The following is a 25,611-nucleotide window of genomic DNA, read 5'->3' on the forward strand; positions in this document are numbered from 1 at the left end:
GAAGGAATGTCATAGCTGGAGAGCAAAACTAACTGAGAATATGATTCGTCCATTTATTATGGACTTGATCACATTTATTGGAAAATTCCTTGCACTGCAGCAGTTCTGGCCAGCACAGAAACACATCTCCTGAAGTCAACATGCCACGGTGTGCATCTAAATGTCGTAACAGAAAGTGTGTGAATGTGGCTCCAGGAGGATTAAATTGAAAATTACTGAGCCGTGTGCTCGTGTGCGTTTGTGTCCACCCTGTCCATTGCGTTCATATTTGAATTTGAGAGACAGAGGGAGCGCGAGAGAGACTGAGAAGAGATTGGATGCACAAGGGGTAACAGCCCCTTTGGGAAGCTAATGGAAGCTGTAAACACAGGAAGAGGTTCTCATTGACAAAGTAAACATTTCCTGGAAAGACAAGGCCTACTGTGGAGAGAAAGACTGATGCCTGCATCCACAGTCAGGTGACTGATAAAAACAACAAGGCCACATTGTTAATGATCAACGTGATATTTTCTGTCACTTTTCTGTTTAGAAATTGCCAATCAAGTGATACAACATACATATACACATATACGTATATTGAGCATGAAAGATTTCCGTCTTCACTACAAACCCTGCTTGCTCATCTGCAGAGACTTGAGAGCAGTGGCCTTTCCACAGATTTCTTCCTGCAGTGAAAAGGTGACAGGGAAGCCTTGGGGCTCATATAATCGAAGTCTTCTTCAGACGCTGTAATGTAATCATCAGGCTGCCGTGAACTTTCAGACTCCTTGCTGCTGCCCCACATCTTTCCACACAATGCCAGCCACTCGCCGTATTGATTGGCAGAGCGACAGGAAGTTTGATCCAGAGGACTGCTTATTAAAAGCTACATCTCTCCTTTCTCTTGTGTTCGTTCATCCTGTTCAGATGTGACGTCTCCCGGTAAATTCTGCAGGGTGGATGATTACACTTCCATCATGCACGCAGCTTGTTGTGAGACTGAATGCAAAAGTTACGATATGTGACTTGCACAACAGCCCGTCAGCGCACACTTAACTTAATTGCCCGACCGGATATTCAGAAATGTACAGGACAGAAGTTATGGATGTGTGGGTTGACTGAGCCTGAAATTCCACAACTGCAATGTGCTGGATCCCCTCTCACGCACATATAGTACGTCCCTGTTATCCAGACAATAAATCAAACGCAAAGCAGTGGAACCCTTCTTGACCTAAATGGCATTCCTATCAACCACTAAGCACCTTGGCTGCCCTTTCAAAGGCTTTATTCCTTGACTGGGAGAAATGTTTGGGGAGAATAAATGAACTGTTACATTTTGTCCAGCTAGACGATGGAGCCTTCATTTGGCCGGAGTTATTCCTGTTCAGGGGGGCAGGGGCAGGTCTAATAAGAGACAGGCCAGCAGCAGCCTTGTCATTAGCTGAGAGGCTGGCAGACCCCTGCTGCCTAATTGGCACAGGCTCAGTGCTAACAAGGGCTTCCTACCAGCAGGGGAAACAGACTGTTAGCGCCATGCACTGCAGTGACCAGCTCTCCACTGTCCCCAGAAAGACTCGCTGAAGTTGCCCAGGGAACACCTGACCCATTAAGGAAAGAAATGGAAAGCTGATGTCTTTTTAATGAGAACAATAAAGCTCATGAGCAAACTGCACCCCAGGCTTTGCTCTTTAAGAGGAGCCTTGGCAGAATGGATGGAGGGCTGCATTTATACCAACTTGGCTGGGAGATTAGATCAGTTTTAATTTTCTGAATGATTTCTTTTTTTTTTTATCCCTGAGCCACTTGTGCATAATTTTTCAGTTAGCGAGGAATGTGATACTTGCAAAAATTCTGCAGGGTTATTGTCCAATAACTCGGCGAGCCACTTCCTCACTACTTCCATTTTCCTTCAGACACACACTGTTGTAATATGAGCAGTAATAATAAGCAGATGAGCAGTTGTTCTGTCTGTTAGTCTTTCAAAAATAATGAAACAATGACAGGGCGGCTATCTGATGAGTGAAGGAAGTTTGTAGATTTATGGCTGCTTTAATCTCTTCATCCAAATGGGTCTCATCTGGAAGCAATAAAGACAAAATTAATATGAAAATGGAAGATTAACAGGAAGTGAGGACATTTATCAAGAAAGACAGAGGAAGTCAATGAGAGACAGGAGGAGCTTGGCCAGACCGGACCTGTGCTCACAGTCTCTGACAGCACTGATGTAGTCGTGGTGCTTTGAAACACATGATCCAGCTTTGCGCTCCGCTCAAATAACACTGCGTTTATGAAATGTAAACATTGACAGTTCACTAGGCCAGACTGATCTCATAAACCAGACTTCCAAGATACTCGCTTCACCGTCCAGGGGACTCAGGAACATCACGGTCTAATGACTCCCAGCATGAGCGGTTATCTTGCAAAAGCGAGAGGAGAGACGAAGAGGGCAGAGACGAAGAGGCGGTCGGATCCTGCTGTCAGGGCTTTCTGACTGAGAAGTGCTGCAGACAACAGGAGCCAAAAGATCTACAGCACAGTCCCGGTCCTGAACTGGTGGAGCTGAGAAATCTGACAGCTGGATAATTACTCCTTGAATAAATGTGTTTGGCGATGGTGATAACAGCTGTTCATTTTCTCTAATGTTGCTTTTCTGAGCTATGGATAAATCTACCGAACGCAGACCAGAGGCACTGTGACGAACACCAAGCGGAGCAGAGAACAAACAGCGCAACACGGGGAACAAAATCAAGGATATTTATTTTATTGAGTCAAAATTCCAGTGACCTAAATGTCCAGCAGAAGAATTTGTCTGTGGAACTTAAGTTAAAACTCATACTTGCTAAGAAATCAGTGGTGTCTGCTTTGACATGTGCATGTCTTTGGTCACAATTTTTATTACCAAATTGAAAAAAATGACTTTTCATTTTTTGTCCTGCTGTGATAGCGCCCCCTACATTACTGATCTACAATGAATTTTTGGTGCAGAGTTTGTCTGTTGCTGTTGCCGATTGGCTTGGTCCTTAGTCCAAGACAATCAAGAGTCTACGGAACGAGGGCATCGTATGCTGGACAGACTGTAAAAGCTCAGTGAGGCAAAGGAGCGATTTGTGGTATCGAACCTTATGTAAATAAAACTGACCTGACTCTGTGTTGTGAGCCAAACTCAAGAGTAACATTTGGAGGTCAAAGAAATACCTGTTTCTGTGAGTTTTGACAGTTTGGTCATTTGCTGTAACCACAAATAAAGACAGCTACCTAGTCCCCCCTCCTTTAACGTGCAACAAACTGAGGCTGTACGACTATACTAGCAGTACGTAATGATGTAGCCAAAATGTAGCATATAGTGTGCAAACAAAAGCAAAATCTGTCAGACATGTCAAAAACGCCCTGATGTCTTACTGATTCAGTAAAGTGCACTGGACCAGTCTATCTCGGCGACTGTGTCCCACAATGCAAAGCGCTGGAGCGGTCACAACAACCAGCCGGGCCAACAATGGGATTTTTTTTTATTATTTATTTTTTTTTTTACAATTTTCGTCTGCTATTTCATCACTAAATTAACTTCACTGAGAATTTTTGAGGTGATAAATCAACTGTGCAGATTTTGAATATTGGCAGTTTTCAAACATTTTCAAGGTTGAGAAGCTTCATTAGCACCTGCACAGGTAGCTAAGATAGCCACCCGGCCAGTCCTGCTCACAGAACCTGCTTACACAGTGCAGCCAACACTGCAGACTTCAGCAACTATGGCAGATTCAAGCCAGGCCAGGCTGAAAGATATTTTCACATTTCCTAGAGCTTTTATTCTGTTATAACATTACATTTTTACAATTTATTGAAATTATGCAGCTATTGCTGAGGGGGGGATGTTCACAATACGACAATAATAATGTGCATTAACACGAAACAAAAATAACATCAATCAACAAGTTGCATGAAAAGGCCCCCGGTTTGACTGAAGCAAGGATAACGAAGATGATGCTATGCTTTTAAAGCAACAGAAATAACAGGAGGACCAGCTACAACTCACGCTACACTTGCAGAGAAATAATGCAGCAAAACACCAGTTAATCTGTTTCTTTCTATGTGTCAGATAGGCGTTACACATCCCTCAGGTAAACGTTCTCCTTTCAGAAAATTGTGAAAATCCACATGTATAATTTCTCTTTTTTCCAGAGCATAAGGGGATGCTACACACTTTTGATACTTTAGCTGCATTGTTGTTTACTTCCATTTTCCAAAACTGGAAACCGACTAAGCCTGGCCTTGCATTCTGCAAAATAAATCAATTTAAAGGTTTCACACTGGATACTCCTATGAAAAACAGCATGCAGTAGGAAGTAGATGCTGCAAGGATGTAGTAGGCAGTTCTGTATGGAGCAGGAGTGTGTAGGACCTGGCGATGACTCCGCAGGTGTTGAAATAACGCAAACGAAAAGAAAACGTTTAGTGGGCTGCAGTGCTGCCATTAGCAAGCGAGGCTACCTGCCATATACTTTCTAAGTGACAGCTAGTTAGCCTAGCCTGCTTATTTAATGATATAAAGGGACAGACGGCTTTAAATCACAGGCACTTAATTTAATCTTAGACACAAATAGTTCCAGACCTATTTCCATACACTGAGGAATTCATCTTTTTTACAACATAAAATGCACGTTTTGTGTGATTTTAACAAACTAAAGTGGATCTTTTACAAGCTTCAACCACTGTGCTGCTGTTTCATCGACTGCCACAAGCCAATCTGCATAACAGAGCTATTTTCCTGCAGGCCTGCTTTGCTTTAAACACTCTGACGTTATAAATGTATGCATGTCCACAGCGCTCCTCTCTATGATGAGCAAGCCTCAGAGCAGGTTGGCTCTGTACCCTCTCCTGTCACGTCTCCATCCCACAGGAATGCTCTATAAACAAGAGGTGTGTCTGCCCGAGGCTACACCTTTAATTGTTTTCTCTGCTCACAGTCCCCCGCAGGCCACTCTCATACCACTGATACCTTAAAATGCTGCCAAGCACTAGATTGGTTCAATTTGAAAGGGTGGTAGGAAAAACAAAAAGAGATTTATCCCCCTTCTTCTTTTTCTCCCCCCTCAGACTGGAGACACTTACCATTGCTCACCTTCCCTTTAGGCCTGTTACGGCCGATCCCATTCTTAGTTTAAATCTGTACAACTGATTATATTATTCAAAAACTGCTGTGGAGAAGATAACTTATGTTCTGAAAAGGAAAAGTGAAACCTTTGAGAGGGTGTGGGGCCCTTTTTCCCCCAACTGCGAGAGGACATTAATGTGTTGGATATGCTACAAGTGACGCCAATGAGAATCCATGAGAGATCTGATTAACAGCTATGGGACTACACATGATCACTGATTTGCTCTCCACCAGAAACAGCACAGATGTCTAGGAGAATCTTGCCCAAAATTATTATTATCATTTTTTCAGTGTCTTGTTTGTGTTATATATGCTTTTGCTTTAAGATTGTGTGACGCATGTCTTGTCTTCTAACTATGTTGTTAACAGATGTCTGGACCTGAACGTTTGCATGTTATGTAAAGCTTCCTCGTCATCAAAAAAGATATTTAAAATAATGAGCTTTCAACACGTACGATAATATCCAGCCTACAGTCAAATGCATCAACACATAACACATGTCCTGCTATTTTCCATAAATCATTGGTGTGTGTGTGTGTGTGTGTGTGTGTGCGTGATTAACCTTTAGGCCGTTGGATACAGGTATGCTGGTTGTCACTCAGGAGGAATCCTTCTCTGCAGCGGCACTCGTAGCTGCCCATCATGTTGACACAAATCTGTTGGCATCCGCCGTTGCCTTCGGAGCACTCATCCACATCTGCCAGGAGACAGACGCACAAAACAAAATTAATAAGATCACTTCAAGACAGGACAAATACTACACGGATTACCATTTGTCTGAAGGTTGTCTGGGATCAAATCACAACCTGTTTAATGGACAAGTAGCTGTAAATCACAATCAAAGGCAGACAGCAGGAACACACACACATACTGCATCCATTTAGAAGTTCAATTACTTATGAAGTAACTGGCAGTGCGTCTGAAAGAGCAGAATGTATTCAATTTTTAGGCAGTATTTTCCATTCATGTATTGATTTTTTGATATGATATGATCAGCAGAGGAGAAACTACTCAGATTCTTTAATTAAGTAAAAACAGCAACACAGAAATCCTCTGCTACAAGTAAAAGCCCTGCATTGAAATGTCACTTAGCACGATAATATAAGTATTATCAACAAACTGTCCTTAAAGTATTAAAAATAAAAGTACTCATAATTCATAAATATGGCCCTTGAGTAAGTATTAAACTATCACATCTTATATAATTATTATTGTTATTATTATTGATGGTCCATTGATGTGTAAGCAGTGTTTTACTGTTAACTCCTATATATAATGTTGGACAGTTTGATCATGATCATGTTAGAAATTCATTATATGTTTGTTTGTAAAATTGTTGTGTGTAGTTGTGCAAAAGTATATATTAGGAAACGCTCAAGTACCTCAAATCTGTGCATTCCACCACTGGATGTGATATTAATCATAAAAAACTGCTTTATTTAATTTGAAATTAAACCTAAGTAAAAACAATTTTATTTCATTTCTATTTAACACAGTTTTAGAAAATGACCGAGAAACTCTTCACATCCATAATCAGGAAAAAAAAAACCCAGAGAGGTTGTGGTTTGACTGCAAGTGTCATGAAAAAGGAAAACACAAGGCACAAAATGAGTGTTTGGATATTATGAAAAGCCAGAGGAGTTTGTCTTAAGCTGTCTGAGGAGGCAGCGTCTGTCTTAATGGTTATCTGACATGGCAGCACACCAGAGTTGTACTGAAAGCCTCCAACTGTGCAGCACTAAGCCATAAAAATGCACATGCAGCACAATCTCCTGGCAAGTGGGAAACCTGATCCACCTGGGCCAGAGTACCTGCTGATGACGAGTGTCTGTCAGCCCCATGACGGGAGGAATGCAGGAAAAGGGAGGTGGGGAGGGGGAGTGGAGGTGGAAAGAGGAGAGTGTATGAGACATGGGGGCAGGAGGGTAACAAGCAACCATGTGAATCCACCTCAAGAGCAAACAAAGGCAGAGCATTTACAAAGGTGTCGCCTGAGGCCTCGTCCTGCCACGGGGCAAGAAAGGGAAACTGACCACAAACGAGAGTTGCTGACTTCATTTCCACTGATAATGAATTGTGCACTTCCAGCTGTTCTCTCCAAATGGCACAAAACTTTTTCCAACTCATTGTGCGACTCGACAAAAGAAACAAATGAGCGCTGGTGGAACATCTATAAATCTTTTGATATATTTGTTTATTTTCAAATGGAAAGATCATGCACAATGCCATTTTTTTTTTTTTTTTTTGGCTGCTTTTATTTGTCTGGCATGCTGCAGACCTTAGTGGCCCCGGCCTCCCCTGTGCGTGACTGCACCGTGGCTCTGGAGGTGACACACCATATTCCCTCTTCCCCCGGAGACCTGGGCTCTGTCCCTCACTACCAACCACACTGGAACCTTATCCATCCCTCTGCTCGATGCATCAATAATCCGCTGTATACACAAGGCTTTTTTTTAATAAACCGTCATGCGAAACTAATTTACTGTCTATTTGTCCAGTCTGAGAAGGCCTCTAGATTAAGTTTCCTTTCTGGGGAATTCTCAGCCCGGCAGAGTTAGAAATTAAACTTCACTCTGTCCTCTTCTTTTTCCACACAGAAATCCAGAGACATGTGTTTTCACCAAAGCAGTAAACACACACAAACTGAGCTCACAATGTGGCACCTGGCTAGACAGAAACCTCTGGGGTTGGCAAGTAGATGAGTGGCAGGTAGCACTCGTGACCCTCGTCGGCTTGCCATGTCCGCTGTCCTGTTCTCACATTCCAACAGCAAAACTGTCTCTTTCCTCTAAAAACAATGTGTCATGTCGGTCGAGGTCGATGGGAAAAGCAGCACTCTGCAGCCAGGTGAAGCGGCGCGCTCACAGGAAAACAAAACTGCACAGCAAAGTTAACATTTAGACTTCAACTCAGAGTAAAGGGAGGACAGTTTAGAAAAAAAAAATAACTGGGCAGGCTTTCATTGAACTGTGCGGCTGCCTTGGTGTTGACCTCATGGTCTCATCTCTCCATCATGAAAGTGGCGGCAACAGAGAGAAAACCTTTGAGCTGAAGAAAGGTGGCAAAAACCTACAGCTGCACCTTTGCAGATAAACTGTTAGCAGGCACCAAAAACCCAAAGTCCACAACTCGTACAGGAAAACATCTCAACACACAAGCCTCTCTCTCTCTCTCTGTCTCACACACACACACAGACACAAAAACCCCCAAAAATTCAAACACGTAAAGGCAAATATAACAGTCCTCAACGCATGCACAAAATGCCCATGAGAAATGCAACCAGCCTCAGAGGGCCCGGGGGAATTCTCTTTCCATACCCTCAGCGCATCAATGAAGGTTTCATTTCCTGATTCCTTCATCCCTCCAAATGAGGCGTCGCCTGTCAGTAGATCTCTCCTGTTTAAATAGCTCCCATAATTGCCTGTGTTGTGTGCTGGGCAAGGCTGGCGTCCAAAGCAAATATTTCCAAGCGGAAAGGGGTTCTGGCATGGCCAGGAGAAGTGCTCATGTTATTTGGACTTAAAACATTTTTTAAAAATTCTCTTGAGAGGGCGGAAAAAAAAGTCTTAATCAAGTTAAAAGGGCTGCCTCACTTCTGAAAAATGAGACATGTCTCTGCTCTATCCCTGCTTCACTCGAGGAGACGAAGGGAAAAGGAGGGTTCAAACGGAGAGAGATTAAGAGATTGGTTGTGTTTGCGGAGGCCATGTCCGCTGGTTTCTCAGATAGCCTTGGCTGTATATATAACATTTGGCCTTGCGCAGAGCTTTAGAGCCATGTAAACATGGTGGTTGCCTTACAGAAACTCCTGAACCCTTATTTTGGAGAAACGCTGAACTCTTTGGCTCTCCTTTTTTTTTTTTTTTTTCTAAAAGGTTCAGCGACTTTGGGGGCATTTATTGCTGACCCAGAGGTTTTTTTTTTGTTTTTTCAGGGAGGAGAGTGAAAAACTGCTGCTGTCTGTCATCAAAGCTGTCCATGCAACCATCCTTGGCTTCTGTCTGGATCAGACAGAACTGTCTCTGTGGTCTAGACAGTCCAGAGACAAGGAGGTGAGTGAACGGACACTGGCCTCTTTGGGCATTTCGTTTACAGGAGTTGAGGAGGCACACACTCTTTAATAAGGCAGCAAATCGGAGCCATGTGCAGCGACAGGCAGCAAAACAGCTGGTGGACTGCAGGGGCCGACCGTGCGGCTCTGCTAGATGAGCAGGCATCAGTCAGCCAGCTCCAATTAAAACAAGATCCTTTCTTATTTTAAACAGGATTACAGGATTTCCTCTTTTTCTCTGCTGCTTCTGGAGTTCAACGACACAGCGCATTTCTTCACCCACTTGAATGAACAGGGACCAAGGCGCCAGGTTTGAACCCGGCCCGCGAGGACGACGGAGCGCACAGACGCTGAAACCGGCTTTGTGTTAACAAACATTCCGACTAGGTCTGACACACGTCAGCTCAGGGTGTATAAACTGATATGCTGCAGGAAGTCCTGACCTTTCATCTGCAGAGCACACTCTCCCCTAAATCATAGAAGTGTGGTTTACGGTCGCAAACTGGAAGTTGATGCATTAAGGCACTTACAGTATTTAGCTTTGAACAAGTTATTAGTTCCAGCACTTCCTGTCTGCCTGACCCACTGTGTCTAATACAGCTAACTGATTCACATCTGCTAAGCAAACATGAATAAAATCTCTGTTTGCCGTGGCATTTCATTCTTAAATCAGTGCTGATGGTTGATTTTTTTATGCCAGTATATAAACAAAACTAATGCAGCTTTGATTGAAGTCAGACTTTTTCGACTTCGGGCCAGTCTCCCAGGTAACTATTTTGGTAAATAAGCACAGATTGCGCGTCCAATCTCTCGCTGAGTTCTTTCCTAAATGAAAAACTATGAGCTAAGATCAAGCTAAATGGTACTTCTCTGTGCCTCCACAACAAGTCTGGAAGTATTTTAAAAACAAAACCCCAGGATAAGTGTTTGGGTGGACAGCCTTATGCCAAGGAGGCCCTGCGCTGACGTCTGACGGCTCCCAGTCTGCTACATGCTTATGTCCCTAAGCCCAATCTCAGGCTTGAGTTTCCCCCAAAGCCCTGCCAGCGGGCTCAGCTGGAATTGTTCATTTCATGGTGGATGGGACTGAACAATCCTGAGAGGAGAGAGAGAGAGTGTGTTGATAAAGTCTTCAGGAGCCAGCTAATGCACCAATCTCAAATCCGTCCTTTAACTCATCACTCCGGCTCCTCTCCTCTGAACTGTGGAGAGACTCTCTTGTCCAAACCCGATCCGTGCATGTCACAACAAAAGCAAAGTGACTGCTAACTGGGGAGACACCGGGGTATTTCCATCCGCAGCGGGGGAGTGAGGAGGGTTAGTGCTAGGCCCGTCCTGAACTCCTCCAGGTTTGATGGGAGACTGCGTTAACCAGATCATCATTTCCCTGACTCAATCCTACAGATTCAGTCAAGGTGGTTGTTGAAAGCACCTCTTCCAGGCAAGAATGAACTGTTTTCTGCTGAAGCCAAGGGTGTGGAGGTTATCATCACTGCATTGGAAGAGTGGCGAATGCACTTAAAAGGAATGCCTTTAAGAGCGCAGCAAAGGCTGTGGAACAAATCAGCGGCACGCTCTTTGATGACTACTTTTTTCCATCAAGACCTGGTCAATAATACATCAGTCTGAAACCTCCTGTTTGATTAGCCAACCTTGCAATATGATCCCAAAGGATTACAAGAGCAGGGATACAGGCTCATTCAGGCGACAACTCAGAGGCTCTGTGACGGATGACAGATGAAGCGTTTTCTGAGGGACACTCTCAATGTGACTGGCAAAAAAACAACGTTCCCTACACAATTACAAGCATTAACAAAACACTAAACAGTGTTAACTGACCTGACCTTTTCTTGGCTGCTACTTCAGAACTGTTCTTCAAAAGCCCATTTCAAAGCCGTAATGACATTGCCTTTGTGTTATAGATCATGTTTTGTCTTTGGGGAAGGTTAAAGTAAAAGGGCATCCATTTCCCTATAGATTGCAAAGGGAATTGAGCTCTGCTAAATCAATACAAACCAAATCAGTGTTGGTCAATAGAAATCAAAGGAACGTGGCCTGTTAAGCTGCATGTGTGGAGCCCAAGACCCCCAAATCGGTTCTCCGGCAACAGGGAGCAACATGTACGACTAACAGAGCCGAGCACGATGAATGTAAGCAAACAATGCAATGACAAAAGCTTGTCCTTTACAGCGTGGTAAGGCTTCGTCGAACATCTGTAATGTCTATTTCAAGCCTGCTTTTGTTTCTTTCAGTGAGTCACACTCAGGCTGCATGCGATTGTGGCGTTTCCACTTTATGGGCGCAAAAGAAATATCCTTGTTTGTGTCTTTTAGTTGTGATTTGCGGTTGAAAAGAAGGGGGGTATTTGTGCAGATGTTTATGATATTAAGCTACTTGAGAGAGTTTAACCAACTCGCAATGATAAGAGGCTATTCGGGTTTCTGTAGGACCTCAAACAAAACACACAGGTCATAAATGTGGGGACGGTGGTGCTACAGTGGGGAACTAATAGCCTTCCTGCATCTGGTTTTCATTCTAAAGAGGATGTGTGTTTTGGATTAAATTGACATTGATTCCTCTGTTTTTCCTAAGACTCTAAAAATCCTTTACAGCCTCGCCACGAAAGAGGTGTGGTGATTAAATACCATCCCTCCCTTACCTCTGCGAGATAATAGTCATGACAGTTATAAAAGATGTAATCAAGTTCTTATATGCTTCACTTGTTCTCCTCAGCGAGTTTTGAGAGGGTACAATAGCTCCCTGTGAGGTAAATTATACATTGAGCGACATCTCACTCCACACAGACAGGAGCAGCATGCTGTGATATTGCATTGCTTCCACCTTGCTGACTCCCTGACATCTTTGTGGGGTGTAGGGCAGAGCTCAGAAACCAGCGCGTCCCCGGTGAGGCGTACCAGGCAGCGTTCTGCTTCACGCTCCGCCGCCTCCTGCCACCGCCCAATGTCATTATGCTGCCAACACATCCAATTACAAGGAGCCGTGCAGCACGTGTGGCAGCGAGCAAACAAAGAAGACATGGACAGGAATGCGCTGGCGTAACTCTTGTCCCTGAGCTCACAGTCCCACACACACACACACACACACACACACACAGACACACAATGGTGCCGACTGGCTACAGAAAAGCTGAGAGTGGGAAGTTATGGACACCACTGGGAGTTTATGCTGCACCGTAACCATGAAAAGCAGAGGTAAAAAAACAAAATTACTGGCACTGTGTGGAAAAACAACATGGGGTAAATCCAAAGAGAAGCACCTTAAGGATCCCAGACTCTAAACTCAGTGTGAACTTTTGAGGATCAGGTGAACGTCTCCACCTCTGCAGCCTCGGGCACATCTGGTCTATAAGGGCTCTGAGGGTCTGACCTCGTCTGGGACCCAGCTGCTCAGCTGCTCTCCACTCCAGGGCCAAAGGGACTAATCTTCTCTCAGGGGCCAAAAGGAGCTTAAACCTGGAAGAGGAAGCTGGGGCCTTAACATGAAACCTTGGTTATACCTTTTCCTCTCGTCTCTTGTGTTTGTGCTGAGGATTATATCCTTAGCAGAGCAGCGCAGAGGTATTAGAATGAGTTAAATTCTCGAGAAAAAGAAGTCTTTAGAGTCCCTTCAGGTCTCAAGGCAAGATTGGATTTGTACTTGACAGCTACATACAAACCATTCAGGGCGTCTTTATGCCCTGTTTGCCATGTGGATTTAAAAAAAATATTTATTTAAGACAAGAGAATTCAATCTTCCCAAGGAGTCTCTGCCCTCTTGCATACAGATAATTTACGGGAAAAAATAAAACATGGCTGAAGTTAAAAACTTGAAAGTTTGCTTGAGAGTGTGTCTTTCACTACGACGAATGATATCAAAGGGATCGATGGATGCAACTCTGTTTGATGCAACAGCAGCAGCCACACAACCATACTATATTGCAATTACACACCTGCACGCAAGGCGGGAGATGATCCACGGCACAGCAAATGATCCACGCACAGCTGAACGCCATTGCTAAATGGTTTGGAAAATAGCACCGCTTTACAGTGTGGGTACAAGCGCATGAGCTAGAAGAGTACGAGAGCGAGGGAGACAAATGTAGCAAGATTGAGAGAAACAGAGAATCTGAGACACCAGGGCATCTCATGTCAGAACAGGCTTATTATGGATCTCAAGATGTGTTTTCCATTCCACTGTGCCTTAATCCCACTTCATCAAGTAAATGTGGGATTGATATGAGTGTGTTGCCTTGTGCGCCTGCATGTAAAAGCCCTTTCGAAAAGATATCGTTGGTTAAGTGCTGATAACTTTTTCTGTCATCACTTCTCCTGAATGTGAAATCCACTGTTGCAGGTCGTCGGTTGTTTTTCTCTACAGCAAACTCACAGCAGCTACGAGGGTGAGCCGCCTTTCAATATCAAGTGAAATGCATCGTGCTGAGGTTGTAACCGAGGGGGGGATGATTTCTCAGGAGCAGCAGGGTCTGACTAGGGGGTTTCAAAACAAAACAAAGGAATGTAGGATGGGTGAATGGGGGAGAAGGAGCGAGACAGAAAGACAGAATGGGGTGTGGTGGGTGGATGATGTCTATGTTTAGCAGCTCCCAGCAGCAGAAAGTGTTTTTTTTTCTTCATTTCATAACCTTTTAAGTGTAATACGTTCTCTGTGAGGTTAATATGGCTGGCACACTGGTGAAATATTAAACCATGGGAAAGTACGGTCGACTGACGGCTCACTCAGAGCTCCCAGCTCAGGGTCAAGCTCTTCATAAATTCACCCCTTTTCGTCAGACTTCTTGAAAAAAAAATAAAAAAGGTCTCCTTTTTTCTTTTGTGAAAACACATTTGGAGACTACCTGCTCTGCGAAATGAGGAAATAGCTAATATCTGATGCTGCAGTCTAATAAGGGCTCAACTCAGCCATGAAACATACATTACCATCCATGATGTGACATTAGGCATGCAGAAAGAAGAATTTATGCAACCACATGGGTTATGTCAGGTTGGGTTTGAAATTTGACACATGCAATTTAGTGTACATGACAAAAGCCCCTTATACAACATTTTCTTGCATAATTAAATCAGCTGCAGAAAACGTTGAGGGGAACAAAGTTTGTTTAAACCCACATACGCACATGACCAAATATCACACACTCACCTAGACAATTGTGCCCATCATGTGCCAAGCGGAAGCCATCATAGCATGTGCACCTGTAATTTCCCGGGATGTTGATGCACTCATGCACGCAGCCACCGTTGTATTCAGTTGCACACTCGTCGACATCTGCGGAGAGAAAATACGAAAGGATGTGAGAGCAGGTCCTTTAAACAAAAAGCAGTCACGATCCAGTTAGCAGTTGTAGGATGAAGCGTTAAAACAATTAAGGCAATTTTTTTGCTTTCTTGCTGCGAGAGGAGCGACGAGAAGATTGATACCACTCTCATATCTGTCCTTTAAATATGAAGTTCCAGCTGGTAGCCAGTTAGCTTAGCTTAGCATAAACGCTGGAAACAGGATAAGAGATAGTCTGGCTCTGTCAGAAGGTAAGAGAATTTAACACCCTCAAAGTATGCTTTTTCTGGAGGCGGCCCATTTTAAGACACCAGTGTGCAGGACTTAGTGGCATCTAATAGACCTCATCGTGTCTGGTCCAACAGCTGTTGTGGTAGACTTCCTATTCAGCAATTCTCTTATGGTTTTATCATTAAACCTCTTTTAAAAATATTATTATTACTCATCTCAGCATGTTCACTGAGCCTAACTTGAACCTTGAGGATGGTACAAGACCCCCCCCCCCCCCCAAAAAAAAAGTCCCACACGTAACTCACTGCAAAACCACAAACAGGATACAACAAAATTAATTACTGAGCTTTAGAGGAGCTGGTAGGTGGAATATGTTACTGTGGAAAGAGCTAGCTGTTTCCAGCCTTCATGCTAAGCTAAGCTAACCAGCCACTGACAGTAGCTGCATATTTACTGCAGAAAGATCAGAGTGGTATTTAGTCTTGTCGTCTAACTCTGTGAGGAAGTAAATAAGCATATTTCCAAAAATGGCAAAATGTTAAAGTCTGCGAGTGCAATTAAGACATTTGGTGCAAATTAATTGCAGAATTAAAATGATCAGTTTTGTTCCATCTCTTAGGTCATAAGAGCTCTTATGAGGTAAACAGGGGACAAGACAACAGCTGTGGTAATTAATTGGTTCACCTGTTGCTAATGTAACATGGGTTTATGCCAGAGCTTCACTGATGTTGTTTGGCTTTAAAAAGCCTAATACTGACATTTTATAACATATTTAATATCCTGAAATTTTACCAGTTCCATGCCAAGACATTGCTTTTTCTCTTTGGAATTTTATTATTGGCAGGATGCAAAGGCCTCTGAAATGCTGTTTGTCCAGTATGGGGTTCGAAGAGCTTTCTACTGTGACCCAGAGAATAAAGTCAGTTGTAACATTTGCAGCTATAAGTACATAAATATCCATTTACACAAAACGCATACTTTGACGATTAAAAGTACGTTGCCAGAAAGGAATCTCTAATTGATAATACCAGTCGCATACTTAATAAAAGGCGAAGATCAACCATCAGAGTAATAAATTGATCCAACCAGAGTTCATCAGTCCTAGTAGCTAAAACTGAAGAAATGTGACCCATAAATGAGAGAGCAGAGACAGAAAGATAAAGATAGACTGCAGATTGGTCTGACAGCCTGAGTGGAGTTGTCTTTTGTGGTTACGATGATGGTTGAGGGGCCCGTACTGAGGAAACCCAGTCAAGGTGGACTGAGAACACAGCGCACTTCCACTCAGCACTTACTGGCCCATTTAGGGCCGATGATCCCGGTCGTTCAGCTCCTCTTTGAGGCTGTCTCACTCAGGGCTTAATTGGACTTGACAGCAGAGGGATGGGACTGAAACAAAGAAACACTCTCCTGCTCCCTGCTTCTCCTCTTCCCACACATCTCTGTCATTCTCCGATCACAGCACACAATCACCCATCACTTCTCTACTCCTCTCTAAACCTGAAACACCCACCACATGATAACACAAAAGTGATTTTCCTGCAGTGGCTTTCAATTTGTTTTTTATTTGATGCTTGTCACGTCCTCCTAAGTCGACAAAGTTCTGCCCCTTTATATCTCCAAGATTTTTAGACAAGCATATATACATGTACAAAAACATTAAATCATGAATTTAATTCAGAGGCTGAAATCTAACAGGTCCAATAATCAGAATAACAGTTTTTAGTTTGGTTTTTTGACAGGATTGTAATACGTAAATAATGAAATATAATATAATCAGACTCTTTCAGGGATAGAAAAATAAGGTCCTGGACTTTCCATAATAACTGCTGTCCACTAACCTAAATCATAAAAGCCAACAATCAATATGTTTTTGTAAAATAGAAAGTTAAATTAATTACATTCTTTATGATTTATTTTTGAAGCAGAAAAAGAGTGCAAATGTTTTGAAGACAATAAACCAATAACAACAAAAGCCAGTATGAAAAACAATTGGGAATCAAATTTATAAAGTCATTAAAATTCAATTGAGAGCGGAAAAAAAATGAGATAAAACATGTGAGTTTTTGTTTCATTGTCATATTTTGCTGGTTGATGCACTTCAGAAAAGCTTCACAGATTAACAAAACCTGACACAAAAGTCTCTTTTCTGTAGCTCAACAGAACAAGACAGTCCAGGCAAACACAAAGAGGGAATTTTATACTTTAAAAGACAGCAACTTTGGGAGACACCCACAAAATTTGACTAAATCAGACGGCTGAAGCAGAGGCCTATCACACGCATAGAAAGCATTTTAGGAAGGGGTCTTCCACTGGCCAGTATGAACAGGAGGAGTGCCTACAGTGTTCATATGGACACCTGACTATTATAAAACTGACTTTTATAGAAATTTATTAACATATCCTTTAACAGCAGAGGACAAATCAGAAGTGTCCCCTCAAGGTAAAAGCTTGTGCTTCAACTCATACAGGCTTATAAAACCTTAGCTATTGCTACAGGTTACACTGAACCAAGCCTTCAGATCACCAAAACCTAAAAATCAAATCTGAGCCGGAGACTGTAAAGACAAGCAGGGTGGAGGAGTTGTTCAAGTGGTAATGAGGATCAAGCCAACCAGCAGAGAAACATGAGACTGCTTTTCTTTCTCCATATGCTTTCTGCTGCCCTCTTTTAACACAAACTGCACCCAGAACCTTCTGTGCAAACAGATTCAACAACATGCTCCTCAAATCTCACCACCAGTTACTTAAACTCTTTGTATTTCTTATTTTATGAATGTTGCTTTTGAATTTTGAATTTTACCATTATATCAGCCTTGAGAAGCCATCAGAAAAACCTTCCGTTCGATGGAAACCCAACCTGGCACGTATTTTACAATAGATTCAATAAAGCAAACTTTTATGACCTACAGGCAGAAGGCCATGAAAAACACTCGGTCAAGTAAATGAAAGAATAATAATAGTGAGGAAAAAAATGACATTGTGAAATATGGTTTTGCAATAACACTAATAAAAATTGTGGGATATAATGATCCGGAGGCTTTGGGCACACTGAAAAAGGCTACAAAAACAGACTTGTGTCTGACAGTCTATAGTCTGCCTCTGGCTGTGGAAATATCCCTGACTGCTTGGCAGGGCCTCTGACTGCCGCTTCAGCCGCTATCTTAATTCTCTCCTCTAACATGTGTAGGAAATTTACTGCTTCATTTCATCTTGTCACAAAGGAGCACTCTGCACCTGGCTTTCCCCTTCCTCCGTCCGCTGCTCTCTCCCTCGTCTCCCTCCTCAGGTGAGTCTTGAAACTAATGAGTTAAGTTGAGTGAGACAGAAGCTCTTATCAAGCCTGTCACTGGCCCAGGGGCTTATGTTCTGAGAGATAAGGCAAATCAACATGAGAAATGTGGCTTTTACCTCAGTGTACTGTAAAAAATCCTCTCTGTGCTCCCACAGAGGGGAGCAAAAGTTTGTGCCTCCAACCACAGGTGAAATGAGCGCATTAATCCAGCAAGACTTTTACCTTCGCAATGTTTGCCATCCCCTTTATAGCCTGACTTGCAGATGCATTTGTATGACTTCAGGGTGTTCTGGCAGATGGCATCGATGCTGCAGTTGTCAAGTGCTTCGGCACACTCGTCCACATCTAGAAAAGGAGGAAAGAGGGAGGAGGTGGTGAGCTGATGAAGCTGAAACATTATTGATGCTGCTGACATACTTAAGACCACAAAATACAGATTTTCACCATGTACTCAATTGTACTTCATTTGACCGCTCAGAGTAAAAGACCAATACAAATCTACTAGAATTGTGAGGGTAAACTGGGTTGATTGGAGTCATGTTTGAGAATATATGTTAAAAAATGTGTATTTTCTTTGTAGTAACAATTAAACACCCACTTATTAATTGTGTTGTAGTTACCTTTAACTGATCAACGGAACATTTGTCTCTAAAAAAAGGGTCATTAAAATTGTGAAAAACTGGTGGAAAAAGAAACATGTGAAAGAGCCTGAATAACAAATGGAAAAAAAAAATAAATCAAAACAGTCCCACCTGCAGTCAGCTATTGAATAAAGGCAAAAAAAGCAATAATAATGATTATTATTATAAAAACAAAAATGAAGTCTTGAACAATGGCTTTTGGATAACAGCCTTCAATGGGCTAAAAAGAAAACACGAATGAGAGCCTACAGCCATGCTGACAGCTCTGTAAGGCAGCGCTGTTAGCATCCTGCTTTGAGCTAAATGCTAACATCCGAATGCTAAGACAATGCTAACATGCAGATGTTTAGAAGGTATAATGTGCACTATGTTCACCATCTTATGTAGTTTAGCCAGTTAGCATGCTAACATCTGCTAATTTCACTAAACACAAACTAAAGCTGAGTCTGATGGGTTTAGTTTTGCAGGTATTCGGTCAGATGGACAAATTGAAATACAGAATTGCTGCATCCGTGGCACAAGAAGAAAAGTAAGGAGATCGCCAAAATCAACAGGATTCATCCTCTGTGGACAATGAATGTCTGTGCAAAATTTTATCCAATAGTTGTTCAGATATTTTAGTCTGGAAGAAAGTTGTGGACCTACCAACAGACCGACATGCTGCTAACATGGCTAAAACATAAAAAAAATACACATTTCAGATTTTAAAATGTAACGTACAGTAAGAATCAAAGTGGGATGTTTAAACCAACACTAACCAATCACAATTATGCTTGACAAGTTCTCAGAGCCCTGAAGAGCAGATACGGGCAGAGATAAAATAGCTCAGTTTAATGATAGCTGTTGTGCAACAGCTGGATCGAGTTTCAATTATAAAAGAGAGAATGTGAAAAGATAAGAATGGAAATGGATTTTACCAGAAGCATGATCAGTTTTGCCTCATGGAGCCCCTAATCCCACCAAATCCCAGTTAACTAGCCCAGGTGTTTAGGATTACCCCCCTGCACACAGGGGAAGGGCAGCTTAACGAGGTTTACATAGCTTCCAATATCCACTCTTATCACAAGCCCTCGGCAGGAGCCGGCTGATCCTACTGGGAAATGACCTGCAACCTAAACCCCTGAGTTTAACATATTGGCTATATCTGCCTTTTACCGGAGCACATGAAGTCTGCAGGGGGAAGGACGACAGTGATGGTGCAAAACGCACAAAACTGTAGAAAATCTGCATCCAAAATTGAACCTAATATAACCAAAACACACCTTTAGGCAAACACTGTGCAGACATCACAATAGCAAGGAAGTATACAAAGCTACCAGAAAAGTCTGGTATTTATGCTGCTTCAGCTATTAGCTACTGTATGCAAGTTTAGCATTTCACTAAAACATTTGCAGCGCTTCCAGTGATAATCGTGTGAGACGTATTAAGTGTCTGAATCACGTCTGTACAGCTGGAAGCAGCTCTGTGAGGCTGTGTTTAAGCACAGAGGTGCGCAGTGCTAAATGCTTAGATTAGCATGCTAGCACCCTCATGCAACTTCTGGATTTCGTTTAAGACGTATGAAAACATTAATTGAAAAATCGCACAATGAAATTTCTAATAAGGAAAATAACTATAGCCCGGGTACTTAACCTTACTCAACAGCATGTTGTGTGCTTCACACTGCATGTTGAGATAAAGACGATCATTTCGACAAAGGATCTAAACTTGTTGTTTATTTAACAGTTCTGTTTTTAGTGGCCTTTGCTAAATATAATTTCCTATAACCCCTCGACTGTGGCAGGTTAAACATCACAGCTTGATGAAAGAGGCGAGTCAGTGGGGAAGTCCAGGGCCAGCAAGACAGAGAGGACCCTACAGTGTAAACACTTTCAGACAGCAGAGATTACAGATAAAAAGTTGGAAAAAATAACTTCGGTGGTTATTATTGATGTGGACTTGAACCAAGTGACGATAACTTAAGTACTCAATGGATGCCAATTTGTCTTTGAATATGGAGAGAAGGAACCAGAACAAGCTTTTTCAAAGAAACAGTGAATGAGAGGTTGCATGAAAACACAGAAGCATGTGCAACAGAGGTTTAGTTTAGCATGTTAGCATGCTAGCATTTTGCTAATCAAATTGTAACCTGATTATGGTGCTAGATGAAAGGTCAAGGGATCACCAACAATTCCACCTGAGAACGACATGACTGTCCAAGCATTTCACGAAAAAAACAAAACCTCGGCCGGCTGGTGGCTCTAGAGGAAACCTCAAAGGATCCTCAAATTCTAAATTTCATCTTAATCCATCCAGCAGTTAAACATTTAAGTCTGGACCAAAGTGTTGGACTGCCAGACAGAGCCACCATCCCTAGAGCCACACTAGCTTTGCTAAAGAGTATTAAATGTCTGAGTCAAGGTTATGAGTTTAAAAATAGCAAACACACAGTCAACGCCAGTCTGTCCAAATAAAGTGACATCAGCCAAGGTGTTTTCCAACAGTACCGTCATTCTTGTACTGATTTGTCAGGTTTTATGTGTCTGCTTCTGTGCAACATTCAGTAAGGAATAAAGCACCTGGGACAGTTATGGCTCCTCTCTTGCTAAGTTTCCACAAAGCCATTTAGTGATGCAGGCGCTCCCCGATCTCTGTATTGATTTATATTATGAGAGAACAATATGAATTCTCCTGAGGAGCAGCCTGGGTCCTTTCTCCTTGTGGACAGGATAAGAGCAGGAGAGGCCGTGTGAGGAAGTGATTTTCAATAGAGGAGGCATTAATCACAACAAAATATCTGTCTTATTGTCAGGTTTCTTGGTGCCAAGTCTCTGTAGTAATTAATATTCATTATGACAGAAACTCAAAGAATCCTTCTTTTCATCTTGTTATTAATGTTCCCATCTGGAGCATCAGTTCACTTTATCTTTCAAGTCTGCAAGGTTGCCGACTCGCACTCTTTTACTTTGAGATGCACACGAGAACACGCACTCTCAGGCTCACACACACTTTCCAAACACGCCCGCAGTCGGAAGCTGCAAATATGATTCAAAGATTGACAGCTTAACACCAGCTGACCTTGTCTAAATGTGCCGTTTTTTTCAAAAGAAAGAAGTTAAAACATATGTATACAAATATTGCAGGAAAAACCTCCACTTATATATCTCTGTTTTCTGCACAACTGAAGTCAAATTTGCATCCAGAGCAGTTTGATGCTGCTATTGCTTCAGGCAAGTGTTGAGTGCAAAAGAGCAGCACCGGATATTACGCTGGAAGTGTCTCTAATGTTACGTGATGGCCATATTAGGGTGCATAATAACTTCTGTGAAATTTTAAATGATGACAGAAAGCAGCTTGCTATGCATTTAGGGGTATAAACAAACAAAACAGCCTCTGTATTTGGTAAAACCACCTCAACGGGTGAATTATGTAACCAAGCGGCTCCCTCCTCAAAGCTCTCCCTCCAGTGTTTAAAGACTGGTAAATCTGCACTACAGCTACATCTGTGTACAAATTTTAGTAGAACTTTTAATTTTTATAGCATTGTAGTTATAGTATCAGCTTTTAACAAAAGCAAGTAACTTTTGCCAGCAGTGAGAAACCTATTTACTAAGATTTGTACATTAGCTGGGACACAGTGAGACAAGTGTGATGATCAAACACTTATGTCAAATAACAGATCAGCCCCACATTCCCATTGCATCTGACATGAGCTGCACAAAATGAAATAAATACAAGAAATCTTGGCCCTCAAACTACAATAGTCCATGTCTGTCAAAGCACCGCTTAAAAATCCAGCCATAAAAGCTACAGAGAGCGTTCCAATGAACACATGGACGACAAAGCTACATGTGCCGGTCTTGTTGGAAAAACTCAAAATGTCTTTGCCGTGGAAATAAACATGTCAGAATCAATACATCCTTCGCTTCAGTCCAGAGGACGAGCCTCTGAACATTTGGGGGGAAAAAACATGCAGCGAGCTCAGTAATGCTGCCCTGCTAATTGACTCATGCCCAAGATGAAAAGATTGTGTTTTTCATTGAGTTTCTTTCATTCTTTTGTGTTGAGGAATCGCAGTTGGGAACAAGTTAAGGCAGCGGAGGATGAAGCCGGCGCTTCGAGACAAGGATGGATAAACAAAGTCAAAACAACAAAAGCAAAGAATAAAGAGCTGTTGGGCAATGCTTAGATGTTTAAACAGTTTCCTCTGGGGGAATGTGTCATTTTGAATATTGCTGCTGTTGTAGGGCTCCTCTGGTTAATGCACTCTGAGTGTATTAAACCTACAAATAGCTTGAGTCTGTGTTCAAACCCGCTGACAGTCTCAGAATATTGAATTCAATGATTTTGTTGGATGAAACCAAGTGGTACAATAATGAAGCATGTCTTCTTTCCCCTGAAACCGATTCACTCCATGTTCTATTGTATGCTCAATAAAACTTGAAACTTTGCTGTGTGTCACACCTCTAAATCCCTAAATGCATCACCGCATGCTCTTGACTCAGCAAAGCAGACTGAAGGTGGGAGCATTGCAGGGCCAGGTGGGCAAATAAATGGGATTTATTATACTGTAATTGTATTATATTTGCTGGATAAAACATCCTTGTATCCTCAGAGGTGGTTGTTAGGAAAGTTACTCTGAAAAGCCATTAGTCCATTTATTCCAAAGTAGCCCCTATATGTAAGTCAGAGCCGCCGGCTAAGGGCTGCTGGCTGTGGAGGTGAGACCTTGTCAGAGGTGCTTTTCCTCCCTGATTTATGGGACGGTCCTGGGATAAGCAGTGTATTTAGCTGGGCCTGCTGGAGGGGGTGTTAGCAGGAATAAGACTCAGAGGGGAGAGCGCGAGTGTGTGGGAGAACTGTAGGGCCCGAAGGTGTGTAGTTCAAACATAGGGTAATGTTTACTTTGAGTGCTGAGACCTTCGCTGTTTGCTTTGCCCCAAACCTGCCCCCCTCCAACCCATCACCTTTCCTTCAGATACAGAAATAGACTAAGTGGAGCTGGGACACCCATAGGTGTAGCTTTACTCGCGCTGCCTGCTGCCAACTTCAAAATAATGGTCCAAAATATGGACCAAGCGATGCATTCAGTCAGCGAGCGCGGTAAATCATTCATCTGCGTTTTCCTGACAGAATGAACAGCTGCGGTTACACATTAGAGTCAAAAACTTGACAAAGGCATTTTCAGATGAAATCTTTCATTTTCATGAGCTCCTTGCGGCGGAGGAGGAAGGGTGCTGGGTTCACTTCCCTAAAGAGGTGTTCTTTTGATCACAGTGTTTGTCATACTGTGTATAATTACAAAGGAACAAGTATTGTAATTATCCGTCTTAGAACCACACTTACACTATACTTAGGGTTGTGGTTGAGCAGGATGGGGTTAAGGTCAGGATAATTACTTTAGGTACAAAGCAGCAGAGAGCCTGAATGGCTGTACTGTATGAAAACAAACAACTCATCCATCTATTTGCTGTAATTGACCGACATGATGTTCAACTCACGAACAGCATTTGTTGTACAACAAAGCAACAAGAGTTGAGGAAAAATGGCTCGTTTGCTCTGCATTGATTTGGGATCGGTGGAAATGCAGCAAGAAAAGTCACCCAGATTTAAAAAAAAATCTCCCAAACAAGGTCAGAATATGAAAACAGCCACACAAGCGTGAAACTATGCATCACTCTGCAGTGAAACTCAAACACCCAAGTTAAATAACAATAAGGGACTTTAAAAACAGCAAATTTATACCAATAATGCACCCACATACAGCCATAATGCTGCAATGTGTGCTCGAGCCTTTTTTTTTTAACATGCACTGTATGTACAACACATCACATTAAAAGCATACCAAGTGCTACATATGCTACATATTAATGTAATGTGATGTGCGTCTCGTCTTTGATGTGGTGGCCTGAGAGGCAGTGAGGACGAGGTTGTGGAGAGGACAGGAACCATGGCTGGCTGTTGCGACGTTATCGCAGCACACTGCGAAAACGTCGTGGATTTTCAAGTTGTGCAGGGCAGCAGACTAACTAACCACCACCCCCCTAACCCCAAAAAATGGTTTTGATGAAATGCAGACGTCAACATTAACACAAAATTTAGCATCTCTCCCCCCTCTTGCCTAGATCCCCTTCAGCTAATGAAGGGACACACTGTTGGCTGGCCAGCAAGCCTCTAAAAAGTTGTGAATAAAAATATCAACTGCTTCCATTCGGGATATTTACACTCATCCTTCACACACTCTAAATGTTTAGGAATCATGACCACTGACTGATCCTGTGCTTTCAGAAACTGTGATCACAGCTTCAAAAACCCCGGGTCCCTCCCTGCTTGTGTCCACCAACCATGAAGCCTCGGATTAATCTGAGGGCGAAGGGAAAACGAAGAAGAACATGCAAGCTGAGTTTACGGTTCACGTTAACACGCTGATAGACATTAAATTAGTTCAAATCTAGTGTTACTACGCAGGAGAGAACAGGATTTTTCTTTTTATTATTGATCTACTATTGATTTCTATTAGCTGGATGAGACAACGACAGTAATGACTGAACCTCACTGTGTTCTTTAAAGGGGCCAATTTTACACATCAAGTACAGTTTACTGAGGACGGAGCCAACTTTGAAAAACTAACCCTGATGATGTCATTGGGTGAAAGATGCTACTGAGTTGCATTATGGGACATGTAGTTTCTGAACAAACTGGAGACTAAAGGTCATGATATCTTTTAAAGCAAAGCAAATGTTTTGACCATTTATTTTAAATATGTTGTGTCCTTCAACGTCATAGAAGTACAATACTAAACGGTTTGAGTACTGCTATAATTTACATTGAGGCTGCATATATTGATAATTGAATAATTGAATCTTTGAAGATTCTCAGTCATCCAGGACATAAATCTGAATTGAATCTAGGGCAACTGGACTTGCTTCTTGGTTCCACAAGCGAGCTCAGCTGCACTAGATTCAACCCGTCTTGGATTATTGAATAATCGGCT

General features: G+C 42.4%; 1 protein-coding gene across 2 annotated transcripts in view; it reads right to left on the reverse strand.

Annotated features, from left to right (window-relative positions):
- scube3 (signal peptide, CUB domain, EGF-like 3) overlaps window positions 1–25,611 on the reverse strand; it is a 73,288-nt gene that overhangs the window by 38,373 nt on the left and 9,304 nt on the right. For both annotated transcript variants that reach the window (XM_041945413.1, XM_041945412.1), the window contains exons 2-4: window positions 18,220–18,342; window positions 14,337–14,462; window positions 5,691–5,825 (exon numbers count right to left, since the gene is read on the reverse strand). In XM_041945413.1, coding sequence (XP_041801347.1) covers window positions 5,691–5,825; window positions 14,337–14,462; window positions 18,220–18,342 — 384 coding nt within the window. The remainder of the gene's footprint in view (window positions 1–5,690; window positions 5,826–14,336; window positions 14,463–18,219; window positions 18,343–25,611) is intronic.

The sequence above is a fragment of the Chelmon rostratus genome, chromosome 10 (assembly GCF_017976325.1).
Source record: "Chelmon rostratus isolate fCheRos1 chromosome 10, fCheRos1.pri, whole genome shotgun sequence".
NCBI classification, from domain to species: Eukaryota; Metazoa; Chordata; class Actinopteri; order Chaetodontiformes; family Chaetodontidae; genus Chelmon; species Chelmon rostratus.